General features: G+C 41.5%; 1 protein-coding gene across 1 annotated transcript in view; it reads right to left on the bottom strand.

Moving 5' to 3' along the window:
- The window catches only part of MCUB (mitochondrial calcium uniporter dominant negative subunit beta), a 121,362-nt gene extending 98,025 nt beyond the window's left edge, over nucleotides 1-23,337 (bottom strand). The window contains exon 1 of the mRNA XM_002815053.5: nucleotides 22,696-23,337. Coding sequence (XP_002815099.2) covers nucleotides 22,696-22,794 — 99 coding nt within the window. The 5' untranslated portion in view covers nucleotides 22,795-23,337. The remainder of the gene's footprint in view (nucleotides 1-22,695) is intronic.
- Between the last annotated feature and the right edge of the window lie 821 nt (nucleotides 23,338-24,158).

The following is a 24,158-nucleotide window of genomic DNA, read 5'->3' as shown; positions in this document are numbered from 1 at the left end:
GGATACAAAATCAATGTGCAAAAATCACCAGCATTCCTATACACCAACAACAGACACACAGAGAGCCAATCATGAGTGAACTCCCATTCACAATTGCTTCAAAGAGAATAAAGTACCTAGGAATCCAACTTACATGGGATGTGAAGGACCTCTTCAAGGAGAACTACAAAACACTGCTCAACAAAAGAGGACACAAACAAATGGAAGAACATTCCATGCTCATGGATTGGAAGAATTAATATCGTGAAAATGGCCGTACTGCCCAAGGTAATTTATAGATTCAATGCCATCCCCATCAAGCTACCAATGACTTTCTTCACAGAATTGGAAAAAACTACGTGAAAGTTCATATGGAACCAAAAAAGAGTCCACATTGCCAAGACAATCCTAAGCAAAAAGAAAAAAGCCGGAGGCATCATGCGACCTAACTTCAAACTATACTACAAGGCTACAGTAACCAAAACAGCATGGTACTGGTACCAAAACAGATATATAGACCCATGGAACAGAACAAAGTCCTCAGAAGTAACACCACACATCTACAACCATCTGATCTTTGACAAACCTGAAAAAAAACAAGAAATGGGGAAAGAATCCCCTTTTTAATAAATGGTGCTGGGAAAACTGGCTAGCTATATGTAGAAAGCTGAAACTGGATCCCTTCCTTACACCTTATATAAAAATTAATTCAAGATGGATTAAAGACTTAAATGTTAGACCTAAAACCATAAAAACCCTAGAAGAAAACCTAGGCAATATGATTCATGACACAGGCATGGACAAGGACTTCATGACTAAAACACCAAAAACAATGGCAACAAAAGCCAAAAATTGACAAATGGGATCTTTTTTGTTTTATTTTGTTAAACTGTGATTTTTTTTTAATTTTATTATTATTATACTTTAAGTTTTAGGGTACATGTGCACAACGTGCAAGTTTGTTACATATGTATACATGTGCCATGTTGGTGTGCTACACCCATTAACTCGTCATTTACATTAGGTATATCTCCTAATGCTATCCCTCCCCCCTCCCCCCACCCCACAACAGTCCCCAGAGTGTGATGTTCCCCTTCCTGTGTCCATGTGTTCTCATTGTTCAATTCCCACCTATGAGTGAGAACATGCGGTGTTTGGTTCTTTGTCCTTGCGATAGTTTGCTGAGAATGATGGTTTCCAGCTTCATCCATGTCCCTACAAAGGACATGAACTCATCATTTTTTATGGCTGCATAGTATTCCATGGTGTATATGTGCCACATTTTCTTAATCCAGTCTATCATTGTTGGACATGTGGGTTGGTTCCAATTCTTTGCTATGGTGAATAGTGCCACAATAAACATGTGTGCATGTGTCTTTATAGCAGCATGATTTATAATCCTTTGGGTATACACCCAGTAATGGGATGGCTGGGTCAAATGGTATTTCTAGTTCTAGATCCCTGAGGAATCGCCACACTGACTTCCACAATGCTTGAACTAGTTTACACTCCCAACAACAGTGTAAAAGTGTTCCTATTTCTCCACATCCTCTCCAGCACCTGTTGTTTCCTGACTTTTTAATGATCACCATTCTAACTGGTGTGAGATGGTATCTCATTGTGGTTTTGATTTGCATTTCTCTGATGGCCAGTGATGATGAGCAGTTTTTGGCTGCATAAATGTCTTCTTTTGAGAAGTGTCTGTTCATATCTTTCGCTCACTTTTTGATGGGGCTGTTTGTTTTTTTCTTGTAAATTTGTTTGAGTTCATTGTAGATTCTGGATATTAGCCCTTTGTCACATGAGTAGGTTGGAAAAATTTTCTCCCATTCTGTAGGTTGCCTGTTCACTCTGATGATGGTTTCTTTTGCTGTGCAGAAGCTCTTTAGTTTAATTAGATCCCATTTGTCAATTTTGGCTTTTGTTGCCATTGCTTTTGGTGTTTTAGCCATGAAGTCCTTGCTCATGCCTATGTCCTGAATGGTATTGCCTAGGTTTTCTTCTAGGGTTTTTATGGTTTTAGGTCTAACATGTAAGTCTTTAATCCATCTTGAATTAATTTTTGTATAAGGTGTAAGGAAGGGATCCAGTTCCAGCTTTCTACATATGGCTAGCTAGTTTTCCCAGCACCATTTGTTAAATAGGGAATCCTTTCCCCATTGCTTGTTTTTCTCAGGTTTGTCAAAGATCAGATAGTTGTAGATATGCGGCATTATTTCTGAGGGCTCTGTTCTGTTCCATTTGTCTATATATCTCTGTTTGGGTACCAGTACCATGCTGTTTTGGTTACTGTAGCCTTGTAAGATAGTTTGAAGTCAGGTAGCATGATGACTCCAGCTTTGTTCTTTTGGCTTAGGATTGACTTGGCAATGTGGGCTCTTTTTTGGTTCCATATGAACTTTAAAGTAGTTTTTTCCAATTCTGTGAAGAAAGTTATTGGTAGCTTGATGGGGATGGCATTGAATCTATAAATTACCTTGGGCAGTATGGCCATTTTCACGATACTGATTCTTCCTACCCATGAGCATGGAATGTTCTGACAAATGGGATCTAATTAAACTAAAGAGCTTCTGCACAGCAAAAGAAACTATCATCAGAGTGAACAGGCAACCTACAGACTGGGAGAAAATTTTTACAATCTACCCATCTGACAAAGGGCTAATATCCAGAATATACAAAGAACTTAAACAAATGTACAAGAAAAAAACAAACAATCCCATCAAAAAGTGGGCCAAGGATATGAACAGACATTTCTCAAAAGAAGACATTTATGCAGCCAACAGACACATGAAAAAATGCTCATCATCACTGGCCATCAGAGAAATGCAAATCAAAACCACAATGAGATACCATCTCACACCAGTTAGAATGGCAATCATTAAAAAGTTAGGAAACAACAGGTGCTGGAGAGGATGTGGAGAAATAGGAACACTTTTACACTGTTGTTGGGAGTGTAAACTAGTTCAACCATTGTGGAAGACAGTGTGGCGAATCCTCAAGGATCTAGAACTAGAAATAGCACTTGACCCAGCATCCCATTACTGGGTATATACCCAAAGGATTACAAATCATGCTACTATAAAGACACATGCACACGTATGTTTATTGCAGCACTATTCACCATAGCAAAGACTTGGAACCAATCCAAATGTCCATCAATGATAGACTGAATTAAGAAAATGTGGCACATATACACCATGGAATACTATGCAGCCATAAAAAAAGGATGAGTTCACGTCCTTTGCAGGGACATGGATGCAGCTGGAAACCATCATTCCAAGCAAACTATCACAAGGACAGAAAACCAAACACCGCATGTTCTCACTCACAGTTGGGAATTGAACAATGAGAACACTTAGACACAGAGCGGGGAACACCACACCCTGGGGCTTGTCGTGGGTGGGGGGCAAGGAGAGGGATAGCATTAGAAATACCTAATGTAAACGACGAGTTAATGGGTGGAGCAAACCAACATGGCACATGAAAGCTATGTAACAAACCTGCACATTGTGCACATGTACCCTAGAACTTAAAGTATAATAAAAAAAAAATAAAGAGTTTTATGTTCATTTTTGGGGATTTGGTTCATTATTTCTTCTCTAATATAATTGCTATTTTCAGTCACACTTTAAATATCATTTTTATTTTGACTCATTGTCTGGATAAATTTAAAGTTGGCAATAACACACAGCTCTTTTCTACATGGCAGTGGTCAGGATTTCTGCACTGATCCTTAGGTGCCTTTGAGTTAATTTAAAAGTTGGCTTCCCTTCCTCGATACATTCATGGTCATTTGCCAGAAAAGCATAATAAATTCATCTATCCACAATGCAAATGCCACGTCTTACATGGAGCACCCTAGATTAAGTGCCAAACCTGCCTAATGCTATGTGGTGGTCCTGCTTTGCTTTAAATGTGAGGTTTACACTTTGGGAGGCCAAGGCGAGTGGATCAAGAGGTCAAGAGATTGAGACCATCTTGGCCAACATGTTGAAACCCCGTCTCTACTAAAAATACAAAAATTAGCTGGGCGTGGTGGCACGCACCTGTAGTCCCAGCTACTCAGGAGGCTGAGGCAGGAGAATTGCTTGAACCCAAGAGCAGGAGGTTGCAGTGAGCTGAGATCACGCCACTGCACTCCGGCCTGGCGACAGAGCGAGACTTCGTCTCAAAAAAAAAAAAAAAGTGAGGTTTAATCAGAGTCTCAACAACTCAAATATGCTATGGAGGAAAAAGAAATCAACCCATACACTTTGAGTTTCAAATCCACAACCATGCATTTTAAAGTACAAAACAGAAGTATCACACATGGTCCCTGACCTCAGAGAATGTCTAGTCTAACAGAAGTAACAAATCATGGGAAAAACCAATGCCCTGTATAGTGTATCAGTGACAATGAAGGCAGCGGAAGCAAGTGTGAAGGAATATTGGAGGCGGGACTCCAATGAACAGGATATGGTTATGCAAACAGAAGGAAAGTAGAATATAAAAGTCCTGGTACTTTCAAACAGCAAGCTGATTTTTCTTGTGACTTGTTCATTTTTATTCTCCAGGAATTAAGGGGATTTCCTTCATAGGGTTCATCTTCAGTTTGCCCATGTCTATTTCTGTGCTTAAAAAAAGAGAGAGGAGAAAAACAGGGCAATGTCGTTTTTTGAAAGCATGAGATTCTTTGGGAGGTCAAGACAGGAGAAGCGCTTGCACCAGGAGTTCGAGACCAGCCTGTGAACACAGTGAGACCTTGTTTCTACAAAAAATTAAAAAAAAAAAAAAAAAATTGGCCAGGCATGGTTGTGCACACCTGTAGTCCCAGCTATCTGGGAGACTGATGCAGGAGGACTGCTTGAGCCCAGGAGGTTGAGGCTGCAGTAAGCTAAGTAAGCTATGATAGCATCTCTGGACTCCAGCCTGGGTAACAGAGTAAATCTGTCTCAAAAAAAAAAAAAAAAAAAAAAAGTATGAGATTCATTATGAAGACCTGGATTTAAGTCCTGGCTCGACTACCTACTAACTGTGTGAAACATTTATTTAACCTTTCTGGGCCTCAATTTTCCCATCTATATAAGATGTATGACAAGGCCATGTAGAAATTATATGAGATTGTATGTACAGAAAATACTTTGTAACAAGTTATTTTTAATGAGTTATCAAATTTTCATACATCAACCAGCCATTCAGATTTCAAGAACTATATTCCTATATATTGGTTTATGAGCACTTAGGAGGATAACTAAAATTTAAGATACTGGATTTTTTGTGTGTGTGGGGAGGAGACAGAGATTGGTTTTAAGCAACAAAAGAGATAGCTATGTACTAAACTCTAATTTTGCTACAGATACAATACTGAGCCAAACTGTCTTTTGAAGTTCCTTGCCCAATATTCTTGGATTATTTGAAGTCATACTTGACATCTGACTATGCAAAGAATCAAATTCTCTTTTAATTAATTGAAGTTTTCCACATAAAACTGATGTGGCTAGGTCACTTTTGTGGTCCCTTTTAATATTTAATCTCATAGGTCTTAAAGAATTCAAGTACCCATTTTAGGCTATGAAACGATCAAGTTTTAGCAATATTCAAAGCTCTTCTTCAATTAAGTCAGGTGACAGGCTGGGTCTGAGCCTTAGCCGCTTTATCAGTTGATCAGTAAATACAGGGTAATATCAGTACCTATTTCCTAGGACTCCCAGAAGTGAGGGGGACTGAGTGAGACAAAGCTCATGATAGTGTATGGCACATGCTATACACATGCTAAGCATTAGCTATTGTTTTACATGTATTATTAATGAAACAAAAGGAGTGCTGACTTCAAAAGCTGCTGGTATTAAAAACTGCACAGGATTGACTTGGAAAAAATTAGCTCTGTCATTAAAAATGATTGAATAAAGCACCTGAAGTTTTAACCTGGACAGAGGATTTTTCCATTTCAGTTTTAATAATATTAGAAAGTTCATGATTAAAGGAACCATAAAGAAATAATTTCTGCCCGGGTGTGGTGGCTCACACCTGTAATCCCAGCACTTTGGGAGGCTGAGGCAGGCAGATCACTTGAGGTAAGAAGTTCGAGACCAGCCTGGCCCACATGGCGAAACCCTGGCTCTACTAAAAATACAAAAATTAGCTGGGCGTGGTGGCACATGCTTGTAATCCCATCTACTCGGGAGGCTGAGGTGGGAGGATCACTTGAACCTGGGAGGCAGAGGCTGCAGTGAGGCGAGATTGCGCCACTGCACTCCAGCCTGGGCAACAAAGTGAGACTCCATCTCAAAAAAAACAAGAAAGAAAAGAAAGAATTTCTGAGTATCTGGCTTGGCCCTTGACACAGGGTTGTGGTCCATAACCCCTTCATCTTGCCGCCCATCAATACTAGTCCAAGGTTAGTACACCATCCCTAGTGGCTCCCCTGCACCCACATCTCTGTGAATCATCCTTTGTGTATAAACTTCCCTCTAATTATCCTAATCTAAGTGGGCCATCTGTTTCCTGTTGGACCATGAATTATACAATCACTTTACACTCTCACTAGCAACACAAAAGAGTTCCCACATCATGCCATGCTTTACGCTTTGAGTTTTTTGTTTTTCTTTGGCAATTTGACAGGCAAAAAAAAAAAAAAAAAGGCAAATGTTATCTTTTTCTACTATTGTTTTTGCTTTTTTTTGACTATCAGTGAGGCTGACCACTTTTCATGTTTATTTGCATTTTTATTCCCTGTTCTGAAAACCACTCATGTCTTTTACCCATTTCTTACTGTTTTTCTGATAAGTTTGAATGATCACTTCATGTATATTTGTTATTTGGATGAAAGAAACAAATACCTACTTGACTTACCATAAGTAAGAATGGAAATTTACTCTGAGGACTTAGGAATGTCTCTAATGGAGACTACATAGAAGGATTTAATTAAGCCTCAGGAATGGACTCAGGATCAGGAACTGGAGTGTTATATTGAGGTTGGGAAGTCCTCTTGATCCGTATTTCGTCTCCTCCTATCTGCCTGTCAGCATCATTCTGCTTATCACTATAAAATGAATTGTTACTGCTTCTTGGTCCACATGGTAGAAAATGGTCACCACCAAATGGCCCCAAGTGCAACTCCACTATTCAAAAGAGCAGCCAGCAGAGGTGAGAATCCTAGACTTAGTTCTAAATTCCTGGGTCAGGTGGCCAGTTGAATGAAGATCAGGTTGGACTAACATGGCCAATTCGACTAAACCAGGTAGGTAAGAGTGAAAAGGTTCCCAGGAAAGTAGTGTGACTAGCACAGACTACAAAGCTGTTCTAAAGTTTCAAAACCAAGAACATTACTATCCTATTATAATATTAATAATTTTAATGGTCACTGCTATACTTATGAAATGACCTTTTTCTAATGTCTAATAGCCTTACATAAATGGGATAACTATAAATATTAAGATATTTCATCCTAATTTAGTGTGAAAGATACATTAAGGTGGTATATTTTCTCTCCAAGAGAGGTTAGACTTTGGTATCAGTTTTCACATAATTGCAGGCATAACAATTGTTGATTACAATGCTTAGTCACTGGCACAAATTCAGACTCCACTAATTAAATGGCAGCACAATCCCATTAAATTGAATAAACTAATTAAACGAATGTGGCTGGATTCGTTATAAAGTGAATTTCATATGCCAAGATGGACTATAACCTGTCAGTACAGCAGCCAAGCTGAAGCGCAAATGAACAACAGTTATGAGTAGTACATGAGTTGGTTTCAGGCAAAACCTCACAACAAACAATGTAACCCCCAATGACCTTTTACAGAAAGATTAATAATATCATATCAATAAAAAGCTAAAACAAAATTACTCTCACTAAATAGTTATTACACTATAAATAAGCCAAAGCTTTTCCTTGGTGGGGAAGGCAGATGGTAAGGAGCGGGCAGAACAAGGGATGAACAGCAGTAGGCTAATTTTAGCAAGGCATCTGAGTTTATCAATCTCCAAACCTCAGTGGTTTCTGACATTGTGATAGATATCAAAGCTGGGTACCCAAGGGACCTCAGAGAACATCAGAGATGAAAGGAAGCATAGAGATTAAGATCACCTCAGCTTCCATTCTGACCTGGGGCAGCCGTGGGTCTCAAATGCCCCTACTTAAGCTAACTTTTTGGCTTCTCAATAATCTACCCATCTTCCTTTCTACTCAGTCTAACTTCTCATGCAATTGTAAGTCTCATACTTTTTTTGGATCTCTGTCTTACTCAGTCCATCTTTGGGTTGGAGTCTCTGTCCCTGGAACAAGTGCTGCTTCCCTGATTTCTATTCTAGGTGCTAACACTGTATTTAAAATGAGCACTTCGTTATCAGTGCTTGACCAGTCTGGCTCTGTCTCCCATCCCTCCTTGGCCTGACCAGCGTGGCAGTGCTCATAAGTGCAGCTGCCACCTTCAAGTACTGCACAACAGCTGCTGCCTCATTCCTCATATGATGGTTATTAACGTCTTGTATATGCCCTCAAATTCTCCCTTTTTGACTGCTCTGTGAAAATTGATCTGGGACCTTTAAATATTTTTCCTTTGCTGACTGGCACTGAAGTTTTTTCAGTAGAGGACACTAGAGAGACACTGACGGAGGAAAAGATTTTGCTTCCTGGTTCGGGTGTGTTCACTTCACAGGCTCCTATTGCATAGATATAGATGGCTTCTCCAGCACCAGGCTCTAGCTGTGTTGGTAGTTTTTCCAGTGCTTCTTTAGCTTCTGCCTGAGTTATTTTAGAAACCTGGGAGTCCTATACTTCAAGAAGCAATCTATTAGGGAACAGCCAGAATGGATACAAAAATTTTCTTGAACTGAGCTGAACTCTGCCTACCTATTCTGCTCTATCTTGGGAGTAATTTCCTTGCTCGGAAGCAACACAGAATGACAACCTTCTTTCACATGATACCATCTCAGATACTTGAATGCAAATATCTTGCTTTTCCTTAGCTTCCTTTTCACTAGATTAAAAATATGCAGCCCCAGTTGGGCACGGTGGCTGACACCTATAATGCCGGCACTTTGGGAGGCAGAGCCAGGAGTTCAACACCAGTCTGGCCAACACGGTAAAACTCCTACTGTACTAAAAACACAAAAATTAGCCGGGCATGGTGGTGGCACGCCTGTAATCCTAGCTTCTTGGGAGGCTGAGGCAGGAGAACAGCTTGAACCTGGGAAGTGGAGGCTGCAGTGAGCCGAGATTGCGCCACTGCAATCCAGCCTGAGCAACAGAGCGAAACTCTGTCTCAAAAAAAAGAAAAAAAAATATTCAGCCCTTTTAATCATCTCCTACAAGAACTCTCAACATCTTAATCATCTTCTGAATGCACCTCCCTGTCCAGCTTTGTTAGTGTTCTTTGTAAAGTACTGCCCCAGTAACAAAACACAATGCCCTTGATGCAGTCTGACAATGTGACAATCCCAATGTAATGAAATGGAACTGTTTCTTGCTGTAATTAGATGCTGCATTTCTCTTCAATTAGTTAGGAGCCATACTAGCTTCTAGAATCCATCATTCATGAGTAGATCAACAGAAACTTCCAGATCCTTTGTACACAACTACCAAGTCAGGACTCCCTCATCCTATACATACTTTTCTCCCCCATTAAGAGAAACAACCTTTTCCTAGCATTGCTAAATCGGTTTTGTTTCTACTACTCTTCCTTTTTTTTTGAGATGGAGTCTCACTCTGTCGCTCAGGCTGCAGTGTGGTGGTGCGATCTCCTCTCATTGCAAGCTCCACCTCCCGGGTTTACGTGGTTCTCCTGCCTCAGCCTCCCGAGTAATGGGGACTACAGGTGCCCGCCACCACGCGTGGCTAATTTTTTTGTATTTTTAGTAGAGATGGGGTTTCACAGTGTTAGCCAGGATGGCTCTATCTCCTGACCTTGTGATCTGCCCACCTCAGCCCCCCAAAGTGCTGGGATTACAGGTGTGAACCACTGTGCCCAGCCTGTTCCTAATACTCTTAAAGCAAAGGTTAATATGTGCTTACTAAGCGCAGATTAGTCTGGTGCAGTGTAGGATGAGAATAATAAGACTCCAGAAAAAGACAATTCCACAGGACCTACAATGATATTTTATGTTTTGACATTGCTGGGCACAGGTACAGTTTATAATATGTTTATATCAGTAATAATAATATTAAATACTTCCAATACTACATATATGTACATAAATAGCACTTTGGACAACTCATTAATTGAAGCCTTACTAATATTCCACAGACAATACACAGAGTGACTAGTTCAAGAAATATATATGTAGCTATGGCAATCTAGCCATTTCATTATATAAAACAATAATTATATAGTAGTATGAAAAGCCATTGACAATATATCTAATATCTTAAAGTTACGCATTTGAAACTGATCAATAGTGACATGCAAATCTGACAAATTAAAAAACCATGTATATAAGTCAAAAGTGATGTGATTAAGCAAATAACATGACTTCATTATATGAAGTCATGCTAATATAGTTATTAATGTCTTTCTAAATATACCCTGAACTAGAGTGAATTAGTATCAGTTATGATATTACATACTAAGACACATTTTATTCTAAGATACAGTTAGTTAACATCTTTCAACTATCCTAAATATCTAAGATTTCCTGTTTTTAGAACATATTTATAACAAGCTTGTCTATAAAATGCTACTAAATTAATGTAACAGATATGCATACTTTTAATAACTTTTATTATTGCTCATTTAGCTATTAATCACCAGAATTCCTCTAAAGTAAGTCCTCCCTAAAAACCATATCGTCAGCATCTTTTCTCAGCTATATTTATTTTCTTCCTTATCAGATGTCATTGCATAAACTTCAGTTCTGGCCTCAAATTCTAATTTAACCACGATAATGTAGTTCTCTCTCTTCCTTAGTGTGTAAGTGTACAAGACTATATCCTTTTCTATTATGGTACAGCCTGGAGGGCAGCTTATAATGAACCCAATAAGTTGTCAAATGTTCCTCTTGTAGCTCAAATTACTTTTTAAGTTTTTCAGAGACAAATAAAGTTTCCTTGTATTTATCTATTGCTGAGGAACACTTATAAGTGAGGCTCAATAGTGTCTTGGACATTCAGTGACCCCCCAAAACAAAACTACCCTGTTTCTGGACAAGGGGACTGTGGCAGATATAGCTAAACATCTGCTAGAATCCATTCTTCCTCTTCTCACAGTAATCAAGTTTTAGCTAGAATGTGGTTCCTGGCCAGGACTACAAATCTCAGCCCTCTTGAAGCTAAATGTGACCATGTGACATATTCAATAAAACATTCAGTGGAACATGAACACAAGACATGTACCACTCCAGGCCTAGGCCATAACATCTTGCAAGACTGAAACATCCTCTGTGCACTTTTGACTTTGGAAGTCACATGTAGAGTTGACAAAGGAACACGTCAGCTTAGGTCCCTGAATGACTGTGTGGAGCAGAGCTACTGCTTGACCTGTAGAGCCCATCACAGAACCATTTCCTAAGAGGGAAAACCTGGCTTTAACAATAGCTGGGCACAGTGGCTCACGCCTGTAATCCCTGCACTTTGGGAGGCCAAGACGGGTGGATCACCTGAGATCAGAAGCTGGAGACCAGGGCAACCAATATGGTGAAACCCCGTTTCTACTAAAAATACAAAAATTAGCTGGGCGGGATGGCATGTGCCTGTAGTCCCAGCTACTCAGAAGGCTGAGACAAGAGACTTGCTTGAACCTGGGAGGCGGAGGCCGCAGTGAGCCAAGATCGCACCACTGCACCCCAGCCTGGGTGACAGAGTGAGACTCAGTCTCAAATAAATAAATAAATAAATAAATAAATAAATAAATAAAGTTTAATCATTAGGTCCTTTGTTTCAGCAGCACAGCTTACTCTGAACCAGAAAGACATACAAAATTCGTCTCTTAAAAAAAGTCTGGGGAAGGAAAAAGAAGGAAAAACATACACATACTAAGTTCTAATGTTGGGCTAGATGAAAGATACCCATGGTTTAATGATTCTAAAGAGAAATAAACCTATTGGAATAAACACCTGTGCCAATGCACTGCTTTGAATGTTCCTTACCCAAGCCTTTTCCTTTTCATCCATCATGTCATTTCTCTCATAGGAAATGCAACTCACTACTGACTCTGATTCTTCCCTTGACTTCAGACAGGAATTCATTATACATCTTAGTCCTAGCATTCCCATTCTCTTCCTTCTCTCATACTTGCCAGGCATTGTGGCCTCATGGTTAGTTATAAGGCTAACACAGAAAACTGCTGAAATCTCTACACATCTTTACATTCCTCCTGTTTTTCTATTGTATCTATTCCTGTTATTCCAGCTCCAGGTACAATAACCATGACTTCGTAATTGGTCCTTATTAACGTACTCACTTATCTCATCCCACTATACATATACGGTATTGCTACATCTAAATTAGTCCTCTAGCATAACATGTGTATTAATACTTCCAAAATCTTGATATTGAGTCTATAGATCAGAAGCTGGCCAAAACTACAGCCTATGGGCCAAATCTTGTCTGTGGCCATTTCAGAAAATAAAGTTTATTGGAACACAACCATGCTTATCCATTTATGTACTATTTATGGCTGCTTTTGCACTACAATGGCAAAGTTGAGTAGTTCGGACAGAGGCCAAAGGCCACCAACAGTGAAAATGTTTACTATTTGGACCTTTATAGGAAAAGTTTACCCATCTCTGATATAGACCAACATAATTTCTCATAAACACAATGACAGCTATCTCCTTATACCTCATTCATTTAACACTAGGACAAGCACCTTTACTAGCAGAATAAGAAATACAAAGATATACATGCCCAAAGATATAAAAGATATAGCACCTGATCTTCAAGATTACAAGGTACAGAGAAAGAGAAGGTACATGGGGGGATGCAGGCATGCTGGTAAGCTCAATACACAAAAAGCCCTAATACAAGGGAGTACAGAAGTACCAAATGAGCAGTAAAAAGAATAAACACTATATGGAGATAGAAGAAAGAAAGATGATTTTCATCTAGGTAATCAGGAAAGGCTCTATTTATGGAAGTAGTGATGTCAAAGCTGGATTTTTAGCCAGAAATAGTATGGGTGAGTGGCAGGCCAAGACAGCATGAGACAAAATGTTATGCACTATAACATGCATTACATGCCCTCTTCTATTCAGGTTTAACCACGGATTACCATTCTTGGAACTGCTGTATATTGCTTCCTGACAGCCTCCAACAGCATTCATCTCACAATGTCTCAATCTATTTAGAAACTTTTGGTTGGCTGGTCAGCCACTGGAACAAGATAAGGCACAGGCAGAGCTGCTGTAACACAGAGACCTGGCCAGGAGCAGTGGCTCAAGCCTGTAATCCCAGCACTCTCGGAGGCCGAGGCAGGCCAATCACTGAGGTCAGGGATTCGAGACCAGCCTGGCCAACATGGGGAAACCCCATCTCTAATAAAATACAAAAATTAGCCAAGTGTGGTGGGGGGCACCTGTAATCCCAGCTACTTGGGAGGCTGAGGCAGGAGAATCGTTTGAGGGTGCAGTAAGCCAAAATCGCACCACTGCACTCCAGCCTGGGCAACAGCGCGAGACTCCATCTCAAAAAAAAAAAAAAAAAAAAAAAAAAAAAAAAAAAAAAAGGATAGCCAAGAAAACACTTATATGCCAGGCAGTCCTTCCAGAATTTATGTTTTGTTAAATTTTGTTAATTATGCCCTTTAAAAATCCTGATATGAAAGTATATCTGAAGTAAAACAATTAATCAAAATATGATTTAAGACTACTGTTCATGGCCAGGCGCGGTGGCTAACGCCTGTAATCTCAGCACTTTGGGAGGCCGAGACGGGCGGATCACAGGGTCAGGAGATTGAGACCATCCTGGCTAACATGGTGAAACCCCGTCTCTACTAAAAATACAAAAAATTGGCCAGGTGTGGTGGCGGGCACCTGTAGTCCCAGCTACTCGGGAGGCTGAGGCAGGAGAATGGCGTGAATCCGGGAGGCGGAGCTTGCAGTGAGCCGAGATCGCGGCCACTGCACTCCAGCCTGGATGACAGAGCCAGACTCCGTCTCAAAAAGAAAAAAAAGACTACTGTTCACTTTTAACAGAAAATGTAATATGTATAAAGGTTGTTTTTGTTAACTTTTAAAAAATCTCCAATTATTCAACAAGTAGACAAGAATACTTCAGGTTTTCCCCCTAGATTAAGTGGAGAAGAGGAAATTGCGAAGATAAAACCTGAACAGAACACACCATTAAGGAACTTTATATACTATTTTGCTCTTTGTCATCTATCCATTCATTCATTTGTTATGTACCTACTGTGCCAGGGCAGAGGTGATCACAGATGGAGAAGAAACAGTTCCGACCACAGATTGCTGAGAATCCAGGTGAGAAAGTCTTACAAGCACAACTAACTATAATGTATGGTCAAATGATGTAAGCTCTGTAAGTATTGTGGGGCTGAAAAACAAATTATAATGGAATCTGCCTGCAGAGATCTGAAGAGACCTCATGAAAACTGAAGAGGGGTCTGTGGGGAGGTGGGGGGTGGCTATTGAAACTCAGCCTTGAAAAAAGAGTAGAAGTCAGGAGGGTGAAGAAGCGGGGTAAAGGGAGAGAGGCACTTTACCTCTCTCCTGGGGAACACCATAAACATCAGCAACGAGGGGTGAAAATACATGACAAGCCACAAGAGGAAGAGGAATTAGCTCAGCCACGTTAGAGTGGGGATATGTAAGAGATAGAGCAGAAGATGGAACTGGAGGGATGAGGCCAGAGCATGGCTCTGGTTCAACTGCAGTTTATGTTTTAAGGCTTGCTTACCTGCTTACCTTTGTTTCAATAACAACAAACCCATAAAAGGGTATTCACAAGGTCCAAAGGAACTATATTTTCTCTTGAAAAGTGAAAACCGGTTTATTAGACCAATTCTATCTTCTAAAACATTCCCGAAGCAGAGTTACAGAAATGAGTATTAGACTACAAAATGTCTTAACAAACATCCTCTAGCAAGGGCTTAGAGGGCCAATGCTATCTCTTTGCAAAACATTCTCTAAAACAATTTTATTTCCCCAGGTTTATGGTCACATTACAGTCAGTCTCTAGAAAGAACAGTTATTCATCAATAACTTTTTAAATCCTCTGTTCAGGCCAGGAGCGGTGGCCCACACCTGTAATCTCAGCACTTTGGGAGGCTGAGGCGGGTGGATCACCTGAGGTCAGCAGTTCAAGACCAGCCTGACCAATATAATGAAACCCTGTCTCTACTAAAAATACAAAAATTAGCCAGGCATGGTGGCAGGCGGCTATAGTCCCAGCTACTTGGGAGGCTGAGACAGGAGAATTGCTTGAACCTGGGAGGTGGAGGTTGCAGTGAGCTGAGATCGTGCCACTGCACTACAGCCTGGGTGACAGAGCAAGACTCCATCTCAAAATAAATAAAATAAAATAAAATAAAAAGCCCCTGTTCAAATATCCCATTCAGCCACCAGGAAACATTTTGTTTGTTTTTGGAGATCAAGACCGTCTTGGCCAACATGGTGAAACCAAACCCGGTCTCTACTAACAAACAAAAAATTAGCCAGCCTTGATGGCGGGATTACAGGCATGTGCCACCATGTCCGGCTAATTTTTTGTATTTTAGTAGAGACCGGGTTTGGTTTCACCATGTTGGCCAAGATGGTCTCAATCTCCAAAAACAAACAAAATGTTTGACAAAGGAAAACATACAGTACCATGTATGTACTGTACATGCCCCACAGGAACACATACAGTACCATGCAGAGTCAGAGAAAAAACAAGAAGGACTTATCAAATAGAATAATGCCTTCTTCCTTCCTCAGCACAGGATCAGGGCATTCATTACTTACTGTTATGCCCAAGAGGTTGAAAATAAGCGAATTCATCTTTAGGTTCCAGAAATGTGATCTGGGCAATGCATTCATTACAAAAAGTTATATATGCAGTTGAATATAATACCACCTGTGTCCACAGCCCTTTTTTTTTTTTGAGATGGAGTCTCGCTCTGTCGCCCAGGCTGGAGTGCAATGATGCGATCTCGGCTCACTACAACCTCTGCCTCGCGTCTCAAAAAAGACATCTACTCTTCAACCAATTCTCCTGCCTCAGCCTTACGAGTAGCTGGGATTACAGGTGCCTGCCACCACACTCAGCTAATTTTTTGTATTTTTTAGTAGAGATGGGGTTTCACCACATTGGTCAGGCTGGTCTTAAATATTGATTAATCTAACTAACATCTGCTATATAAACTAAATGCGTTTGGGTCATGGAATAGAAATGAGCAACTAATTTGGTTGGTGTTAGGCTAGCAATGCGACACGTGAATGCCTGCCAACCTGGCCCTACCACCACTTAGCTCTGTGAACTTAGCTGAAGTCATTCAGTCTATTTGGGCCTGTTTTGTTCCCTTCTCAAAACAAGGAGATTCGTCTAATTGGTCTTAAAAGTCCTTTTCATCCCTAAAATTGCCATTTTGTTTTACCAGGGAAACATAAATACACCATTGAACAAAATATTGTCAATGTCAGAATAGTCTTAATGATTGAAAAATTCTCTTTTATGATCTTAGGCAGTCAACAGAGTGGTAGTGTTACTTAGTGGTTGTAATAACTGTTTTTCCTTTATTTTTTTTTTTTTTGAGACGGAGTCTTGCTCTGTTGCCCAAGCTAGAGTGCAGTGGCGCGATCTTGGCTCACTGTAAGATCTGCCTCCTGGGTGCATGCCAGTCTCCTGCCTCAGTCTCCTGAGTAGCTGGGACTACAGGCGCCCGCTACCAAGCCCGGATTATTTTTTTGTATTTTTAGTAGAGACGGGGTTTCACCGTGTTAGCCAGGATGGTCTCGATCTCCTGACCTCGTGATCCGCCTGCCTCGGCCTTCCAAAGTGCTGGGATTACAGGCGTGAGCCACTGTGCCCAGCCACTGTTTTTCCTTTCAAAAGAAACTGAAATTTGGCTGGGCACAGTGGCTCACGCCTATAAATCCCAGCACTTTGGGTGGCCAAGGCAGGAGGATCACTTGAGCCCACAGGGTTGAGACCAGCCTGGGCAACATAGTGAGACCTGGTCTCTACAAAAATAAACAAACAAACAAACAAAACACAAAAAATTAGCCAGGCATAGTGGTGTGTGCCTGCCTGTAGTCCCAGCTACTTTAGGAGGGTGAGGTGGGAGGATCGCTTGAACCCACAAGGTTGAGGCTGCAGTGAACTGTGTTACACCATTGCACTTCAGCCTGGGCAACAAGAGCATGACCCTGTCTCAAAAAAAAAAAAAAAAAGAAATGAAAATTTATTTGATGGGTTTCGCATATCATAATGAATTAGAGTAAGTCTCTCTCTAATGCTTCGTTCTGTTACCAGTGTTTTTATCTGTGAAATATTTCTTATTCAGGATTATCTTCAGAACCCTAAAAGCTTTATATAATAGACATCTTAGGTTATCCTACAAGTTATCAACCATTAGATAATGAACAAAACAGCATTATCTCAGCCATATTCTAGAAGAATCCTTTTTTATCCCATTTACTTTAACAGTATTAATATTCCTTGTTTTTTAAACACATACCAGCTCTCTGTTCTCTGAGCTATGTATTTAACTTTGTGGCACAGGAACCTTCACCCAAATGTTTTCACTGAATTTTCCACATTGGCATACCTTTTAAAAAAGAGGTTGATGAAACATGGTAGTCAGTTTAAAGGTACCCATTAAGAGGACCCATGGAAGAAATTGCTGTCTAGTCTTAGTATTAGAATAGTTGGGTTTTTCCAGAGCAGATGCAGGGTATATTATACAGACAGTGAAGCGTATAGCCAGTGGTGTTGTTTATGCAATGGCTGTCAGAACGCTGAGGATCAGATTTTTAACCCACTTCTAACAAATGTGAAAGACCTATGCCATGCATGTTATGTATTTACAGTACTCATAGTTTCATCTTCTCTACCTTCATTTTCCTCTAGTCATATCACCACCCATTTTTCCATAAGCACCTTTTAATGGGAAAAAAAGTGATGCATAAATAAGGTTTTAAATAAAAATCAACTCTTTAATACTTGAACAAATATGTTCTAAGTAGTTAATTGTGGAAGTGTGGCAGACCAGTCTCTTTCTTGTCCACTTTGTCTTTTTGCTGCTTTGCCCATCGAAGGTGCTCAATACATATTGATTGTGTTGCATGGCGTTGCTATAAGAATCTAATTTTGATTCTATAGTTCTCTCTCAAAGAAAGGTGGTAGTACTGAAGTTACTCTCCTCACTTATGGAAATGGATTCCTCCTTTCTTCCTGCTGCCCTCACCTGCTCTAAATCTTCCTATTTCCTTGCTACCTCATCCCTACCTAAGTTAAAGTATAGTTTGCATCAACTACCAAGCCCTGTAACCATTTGTTCTGAGATCTTCCTGTTTCATAAACTTCCAGATGTGTTGATTTTACATAATTTTTACCTTAATTACAGGTTCACTACAAGTATTGCAGATCAGGTTTGCATTTTGGCAGCTCTTTAGGGAATAGATTTCTGTCCAGGATTCACAATATTGATGAGCAATGATCTATGAAATCTGCATGATAAACAAGGTCTATTGAAGATAATTTTTTTTTAATAGATTTAAGGGCAAGAAATAGGGAACAGTGAAAGAGAGGCAAGATATGAGGCTAGAATTGAAATGCATATAGCCAGCCAGGCGCAGTGTCTCACGCTTGTAATCCCAGCACTTTGGGAGGCCAAGGTGGGCAGATCACGAGGTCAGGAGATCGAGACCGTCTTGGCCAACATGGTGAAACCAAACCCGGTCTCTACTAAAATACAAAAAATTAGCCGGCCCCCATGGTGGCGCATGCCTGTAATCCCAGCTACTTGGGAGGCTGAGGCAGGGGAATCGTTTGAACCCGGGAGGCGGAGGTTGCAGTGAGCTGAGATTGTGCCACTGCACTTCAGCTTGGCGACAGAGCAAGACTCTGTCTCAAAAAAAAAAGAAAAAAAAAAAAAAAGAAAAGAAAGAAATGCATATAGCCTATAAGCAGAAATAAATAAGAAATGACATAAAACATTGAATCTCATATCAAGAAACTGACAGGTTTGCAAAGCTTTCCTGTGGTAAACTTTAGAGAGGAAAATCTTGAAGACTGGCAAGGGTCACCCCACAAATATGAGTTCTTCCTGAGGATCTTATGATATTTACTAGATTGAGTAGATAATTAGGTCTGGCTTTTTCCTTTACTTTTATTTTTTTAAGAAGTGCTGTGGGCTGGGTGCGGTGGCTCACGCCTGTAATCCCAGCACTTTGGGAGGCCGAGGCAGGAGGATCACAAGGTCAGGAATTTTAGCTCGAGGTTTTCTACCTTTGTTTCATAGGTACCTCATTCAACAAATATCTTTCTGCCAATACACAATGATTTCCTAGCTTAGAATTTGCTGTAAAACAGCATTAATACCATTTAATCACAATAACAAGCAAAATCTAAAAAAAACACACTACTACTTAAGTGCTGCAAAGGTGGTAATGTTTAATATTTAATAGACAAGCTGGTCTAGCATTACTTTGAGATCAAAGCATCAATGTCTTTTCCATAGTGTAAATAAAATCACCAACACTTAACCAATTGCTCTCCTCAGGAGAGGGCTCTGAAGCTAGTTTTATAGAATAGAATACAATGTACCAACTGCAAATACAAGAGATAGAATAGTAGGAACATGTCAAACAAGAACGATATGTTCATTAAATTAAAAAGATGAAAACAATTTCTAAGTTGACATCTTGCGGTGGAATTTAAACATCCATATGCTTTGTTTCTAGAAGTTAAAAAAAGCACACTCGATACTTAAGCTGCTCTGCAGAGTGCGTGATGTAAAAATTTTTTAAACATGGCTTATGTAGGGACTCAAATGCTGTACTGGGGACATGAAATCGTTTCAGGGAGTTTCTCAGTCTAAGTAGCAGAAAATCCAAATTAAGAAAGGCATATTTAGGCAAGGGCTTTCTGTTCAGATGTAACTCACCAAGCACCATAATTACTCAAAGCTGAGTCTTTTGTGCACAGAAACATCAGCAGGAGCCATGGATTGCCCTGACAACCACTCAGCTAGAGTGCTGACAAGCAGAGATGCTGCCACCGGAACGTGATTATGGCCACCAGGCCATGCCTTGCCCAAAGATGAATACAATATGCTCTTGCTCTACTACGCTTCATACTAAATGTGTTCTTTAAAAAACAATTCTGTATATCCATGTCAACAAACTGTTTTTTTTCCCCTCACCCAGAAAACACTAGCAGACAATTGCTCACATACAATATGAAGTATGAGAATTGTGTATTTTTCAAAGTTATTAAATGCTCCTATAAGGCACACTCATAGACGTGTGAAAGATTTCAGAAAGACCAATTATAGCTGGGAACACTTATTTGAAATACTGCTTACGACAAGTCCTTGCAAGCTAAGATTTTATGACCTGTCAGGTCACAAACTACTTGTTTTTCTAGCTGCTTCATAGGCTCTAGAGGTCTGAATGTTTCTGGGAAAAAAAAATATAGAAATAATACTTGCCTTTACCCACAGGATATTTCATAACAAGTGGGAAAACCACAAAAGAGTGAAATCTTAGAATGAAAAATGTCCCGATAGCCAGGTAATTTGATTAGCAGAAAATGTTTTAGTAGTCCTAGCTAAAACTCCTAAAGAGCCAGAATATTTTTATCGGTTTACTCATGGTAAAATGTAAAAGCTGCATATAAAGAACAGCATTTCCACTTCTCAAGTTCTGAAAATTGTCTTTATAGCTGGACAGTTGGCTTAAAACAAAAATTTGCAAATCAGAAACATTCAAACATAAGGCTTCTTACGATGATTCCTAACTACTGTTTCCCAGTTATTAAGCCTAATAAGCCCGATGGTACCATTTTCTTTTAAAAGGGTATCCACATTCCTGCTGAGGTATGCAATGGCACCACCCTAGACAGCATCAGATGGGAAATATGGGGAAAAGGGTTTGGAGTTGATAATTTGAGAAAGGGCAGCCAGTCCCGGGATCCATAAAAATGCTACTCAACGTGTTAAATGGACTTAATAGAAAACACCTGGGGCTGGTCACGGTGGCTCACGCCTGTAATCCCAGCACTTTGGGGGGCTGAGACGGGCGGATCACAAGGTCAGGAGTTCGAGACCAGCCAGTCTGGCCAACATGGTGAAACCCCGTCTCTACTAAAAATACAAAAATTAGCCGGGTGTGGTGGCGCGCGCCGGTCATCCTAGCTTCTGGGGAGGCTGAGGTAGGAGAATCGCATGAACCCAGGAGGCGGAAGTTGCAGTGAGCCGAGATCATGCAACTGCACTCCAGCCTGGGTAACAGAGCAAGACTCCGTCTCCAAAAACAACAACAAAAAACAATAATCTGTGTTTAAAATGGCATGTGAAAGGGGTTCCTCGTATTGGGTTGTTTTAATGTTTGGTATATCTTTGACTACACAATGCAACACTTACAGTAAAAGTACAATCTTTAAAAGTATAAAAAGTCCATCTCCCCAATGACTTTATAAGTCTACCATTTTACAGTTTAAGGAGTTTGCCCCTATTCTTACATTTAGTAACAACATGGCCTTCCTCATTCTCTTTCAAACATTCCTGGAACTGATTTTCTAAATGCACTTAATCCTTTGGTCACAAACTCAATGAAAAGGAAAAAAAAAATGCACTTAAATATTCCCTGCATCAATTGAAACTGAAGCCCTGAGATAGCTGGAGGAAAAGGGGGGAAAGAAAAAAAAAAAGAACAAAATAAACAGGAAGTGAAAGTGACAAGAGAATCACACTGCTTACTTTTGGCTTTTAAGCCTTTAACAATCTGAAAGTAATCTAACAGCGTGGGGGAGGAACAAACTAAAACTCAGAAACAGCTCCCTCCCCAACCACACACACCCTGAAGGCTTTGGCTGTCTCATCTGGGTCAGAGTTTGCACTCCCGGGCTCCTGTCGGGCTCCACCGCAATCCTCGTTAAACTCAGCGCTTTCCCCCTCTTCTTGTCTTTTTTGGTGCACATCCACTCTCTCCTCCTCCTCCAAGCCACGGTTCTCCACAGACCACAATACAACGGTGTCAGCCCAACTGTTACTCACCAGCACACACTCATGATTCACCCGTCTCTCGGGTGTCTGAACAAAACGCGAGTTTTTCTTCCCTCTGGGAAAGGGAGGTGCTCGCAGATTTCAGAATGGAAATTTCACTCTCCTGCGACCGTCCAAACCCGGGACGGTCACTGCCCGGTTCATCGTTTCCGGGCTCCTTAGGTGCTCGGGCACTGATCACCAAGAGGGAACTGGCCCCGCGGCGCAGCAGCTTTGGAAACTTGCTCCTGCCCCGGAGCTGCAGCCCAGAAACTGCCTCCTAGGTTATTCTGCTGCTCCCAGGCCGAAGTCTGGTAGTCCCCGCACCCCAACTCGGCCCGGGTGAGGCGCCCCCAGCCGCGGCGCTCTGGCTTCACCTTCCCCAGGCCTGGAGTCTTGACCTCAGCTCTGGCCTCCGTGACCCACGTCGGCCGCCCGGCCACCACCTGTCGGGACCGCCCGGCGCGCGGAGTCCGGCAGCCAGCAAAACGCAGTTGACTGTTCGGCCGCTCGGCTTTTGCTCCCGCCAAAGTTGTCCAACGCAAACTTTGCACCAGCCTACCCCGGACCCCCACGGCCTGGCACCCGCTCTTACCTGGGGCGGAGGCGGCAGCGGCCACGGGCGCGCTAGGCGCCAGGTGCCAGGGATCGGCAGCAGCCGCGCGCGCCACGGCCAGAGGCCCCTCTGGAGCATCCTCCCGCCCGGGCGCGCGGCTCCCACAGGCGTCAGCGGCGCATCCTCCCTCAGCCGGGCTCCTAGTCAGCGCCTGGTGGCTCCGAGCTGTGGGCGCTCCCGCCCCGCCTGCTCGCTCAGCGCGCCGCGGCTCCAGCTGGGGCGGGCTCACGGGAGGGTGTGTCCCTGTTTCCACTTGTCGGCTCTCTACGCATCCGGGCGTAGGGCTGTTTTCTTTCCTCCGACCAAAAAAAAAAAAAAAAGAGCGAGAGAGCGGGAGCCCGAGAACGAACCGCCCTCCGCATCTTAGGTGTCGAGGGCCCCTTCCTCCTCCAGCAGAAGACCCTCTGGAATGAACAGCAGCAGGCGACGCACACCTTGCGAGTTCTAGATTTCAAAACTCGCTGTTAGTTCCCCGTACTGCGTGCTCTGAGCGCCGTCTTCTCCATCCAACCCGAACGGGGAGAGAAGTGGGGGAGGAGAGGAAAGGAGCGTCCGGCATCTGGAGGGGACAGGGCCGCTCAGGAAGTTTGTCTACCCCACCGAGCTTGGAGAAGAAGGATTGAAGCGGCTCGGCCGAGGCCCCTCCCACCTCGACAACCTCCAAGGCCTCTGCCCCGGGCTGCGGTGCTGGGCCCCTGCTCACTGGCGAGTGCGGTGTCAGGCGGGCAGCCCGGGCCTACCCCTGCGGAGGTTTGTAGTTCACTGTATAGTGGCCCAAACGCGAGTTTTTTTGGGAAAGTATCTCCCACAGAATTGGCTTCTCTTTTGAAGCACGTTTTTAATTGAAGAAGCTTCAGAACCAGAATTGAGTTCTTCTAACTACTGGGAAATCGAATGCTTTGTTTTGAGACTACTTACTTTTGAAAGCAAACCAAAGGCATTTAAGAGCAACCTAAACCAATTTTTCGCACAGCTAGCTTACAGAAGGGTTGTTAGATAAAATATAGGATGTCCAGTTAAACTTGACTTTTAGATACAAATAGTGTTTTAGTATGTCCCAAATATTGCATGGGTCACATTTATTATTTTAAAAATGAAATATCTGGGATATACTAAATTATTTGGTGTCTATCTGAATTCAAATTTAACTGGGCACTCCGCATTTTTATCTCCTGAATCTGCAAGAGGCTTCAGTTAATGAATCGAAGTTGGCAAACCTGCAATAAGTGGCAAATCACTCCTGGCGGTAATCTCCTTTCCTTGTTGAAAAGAGAAAGAATCACAAGTGTCTACAATAGTAAAAACTTTATCACCATTAAAGACTGATTCACCTGTGTTAACTAGCATGTCTTTCAAAATACAATTGCCCTAGATGGAGAGTGACACATGAAACTAAGTTCATATGGGAAGGTAAATTACCTTACCTGAATCTTTTCCTCCTA

The sequence above is a fragment of the Pongo abelii genome, chromosome 3 (assembly GCF_028885655.2).
Source record: "Pongo abelii isolate AG06213 chromosome 3, NHGRI_mPonAbe1-v2.0_pri, whole genome shotgun sequence".
In the NCBI taxonomy this organism is placed as follows: Eukaryota; Metazoa; Chordata; class Mammalia; order Primates; family Hominidae; genus Pongo; species Pongo abelii.
This window is presented reverse-complemented; position numbering and strand designations above follow the sequence as displayed.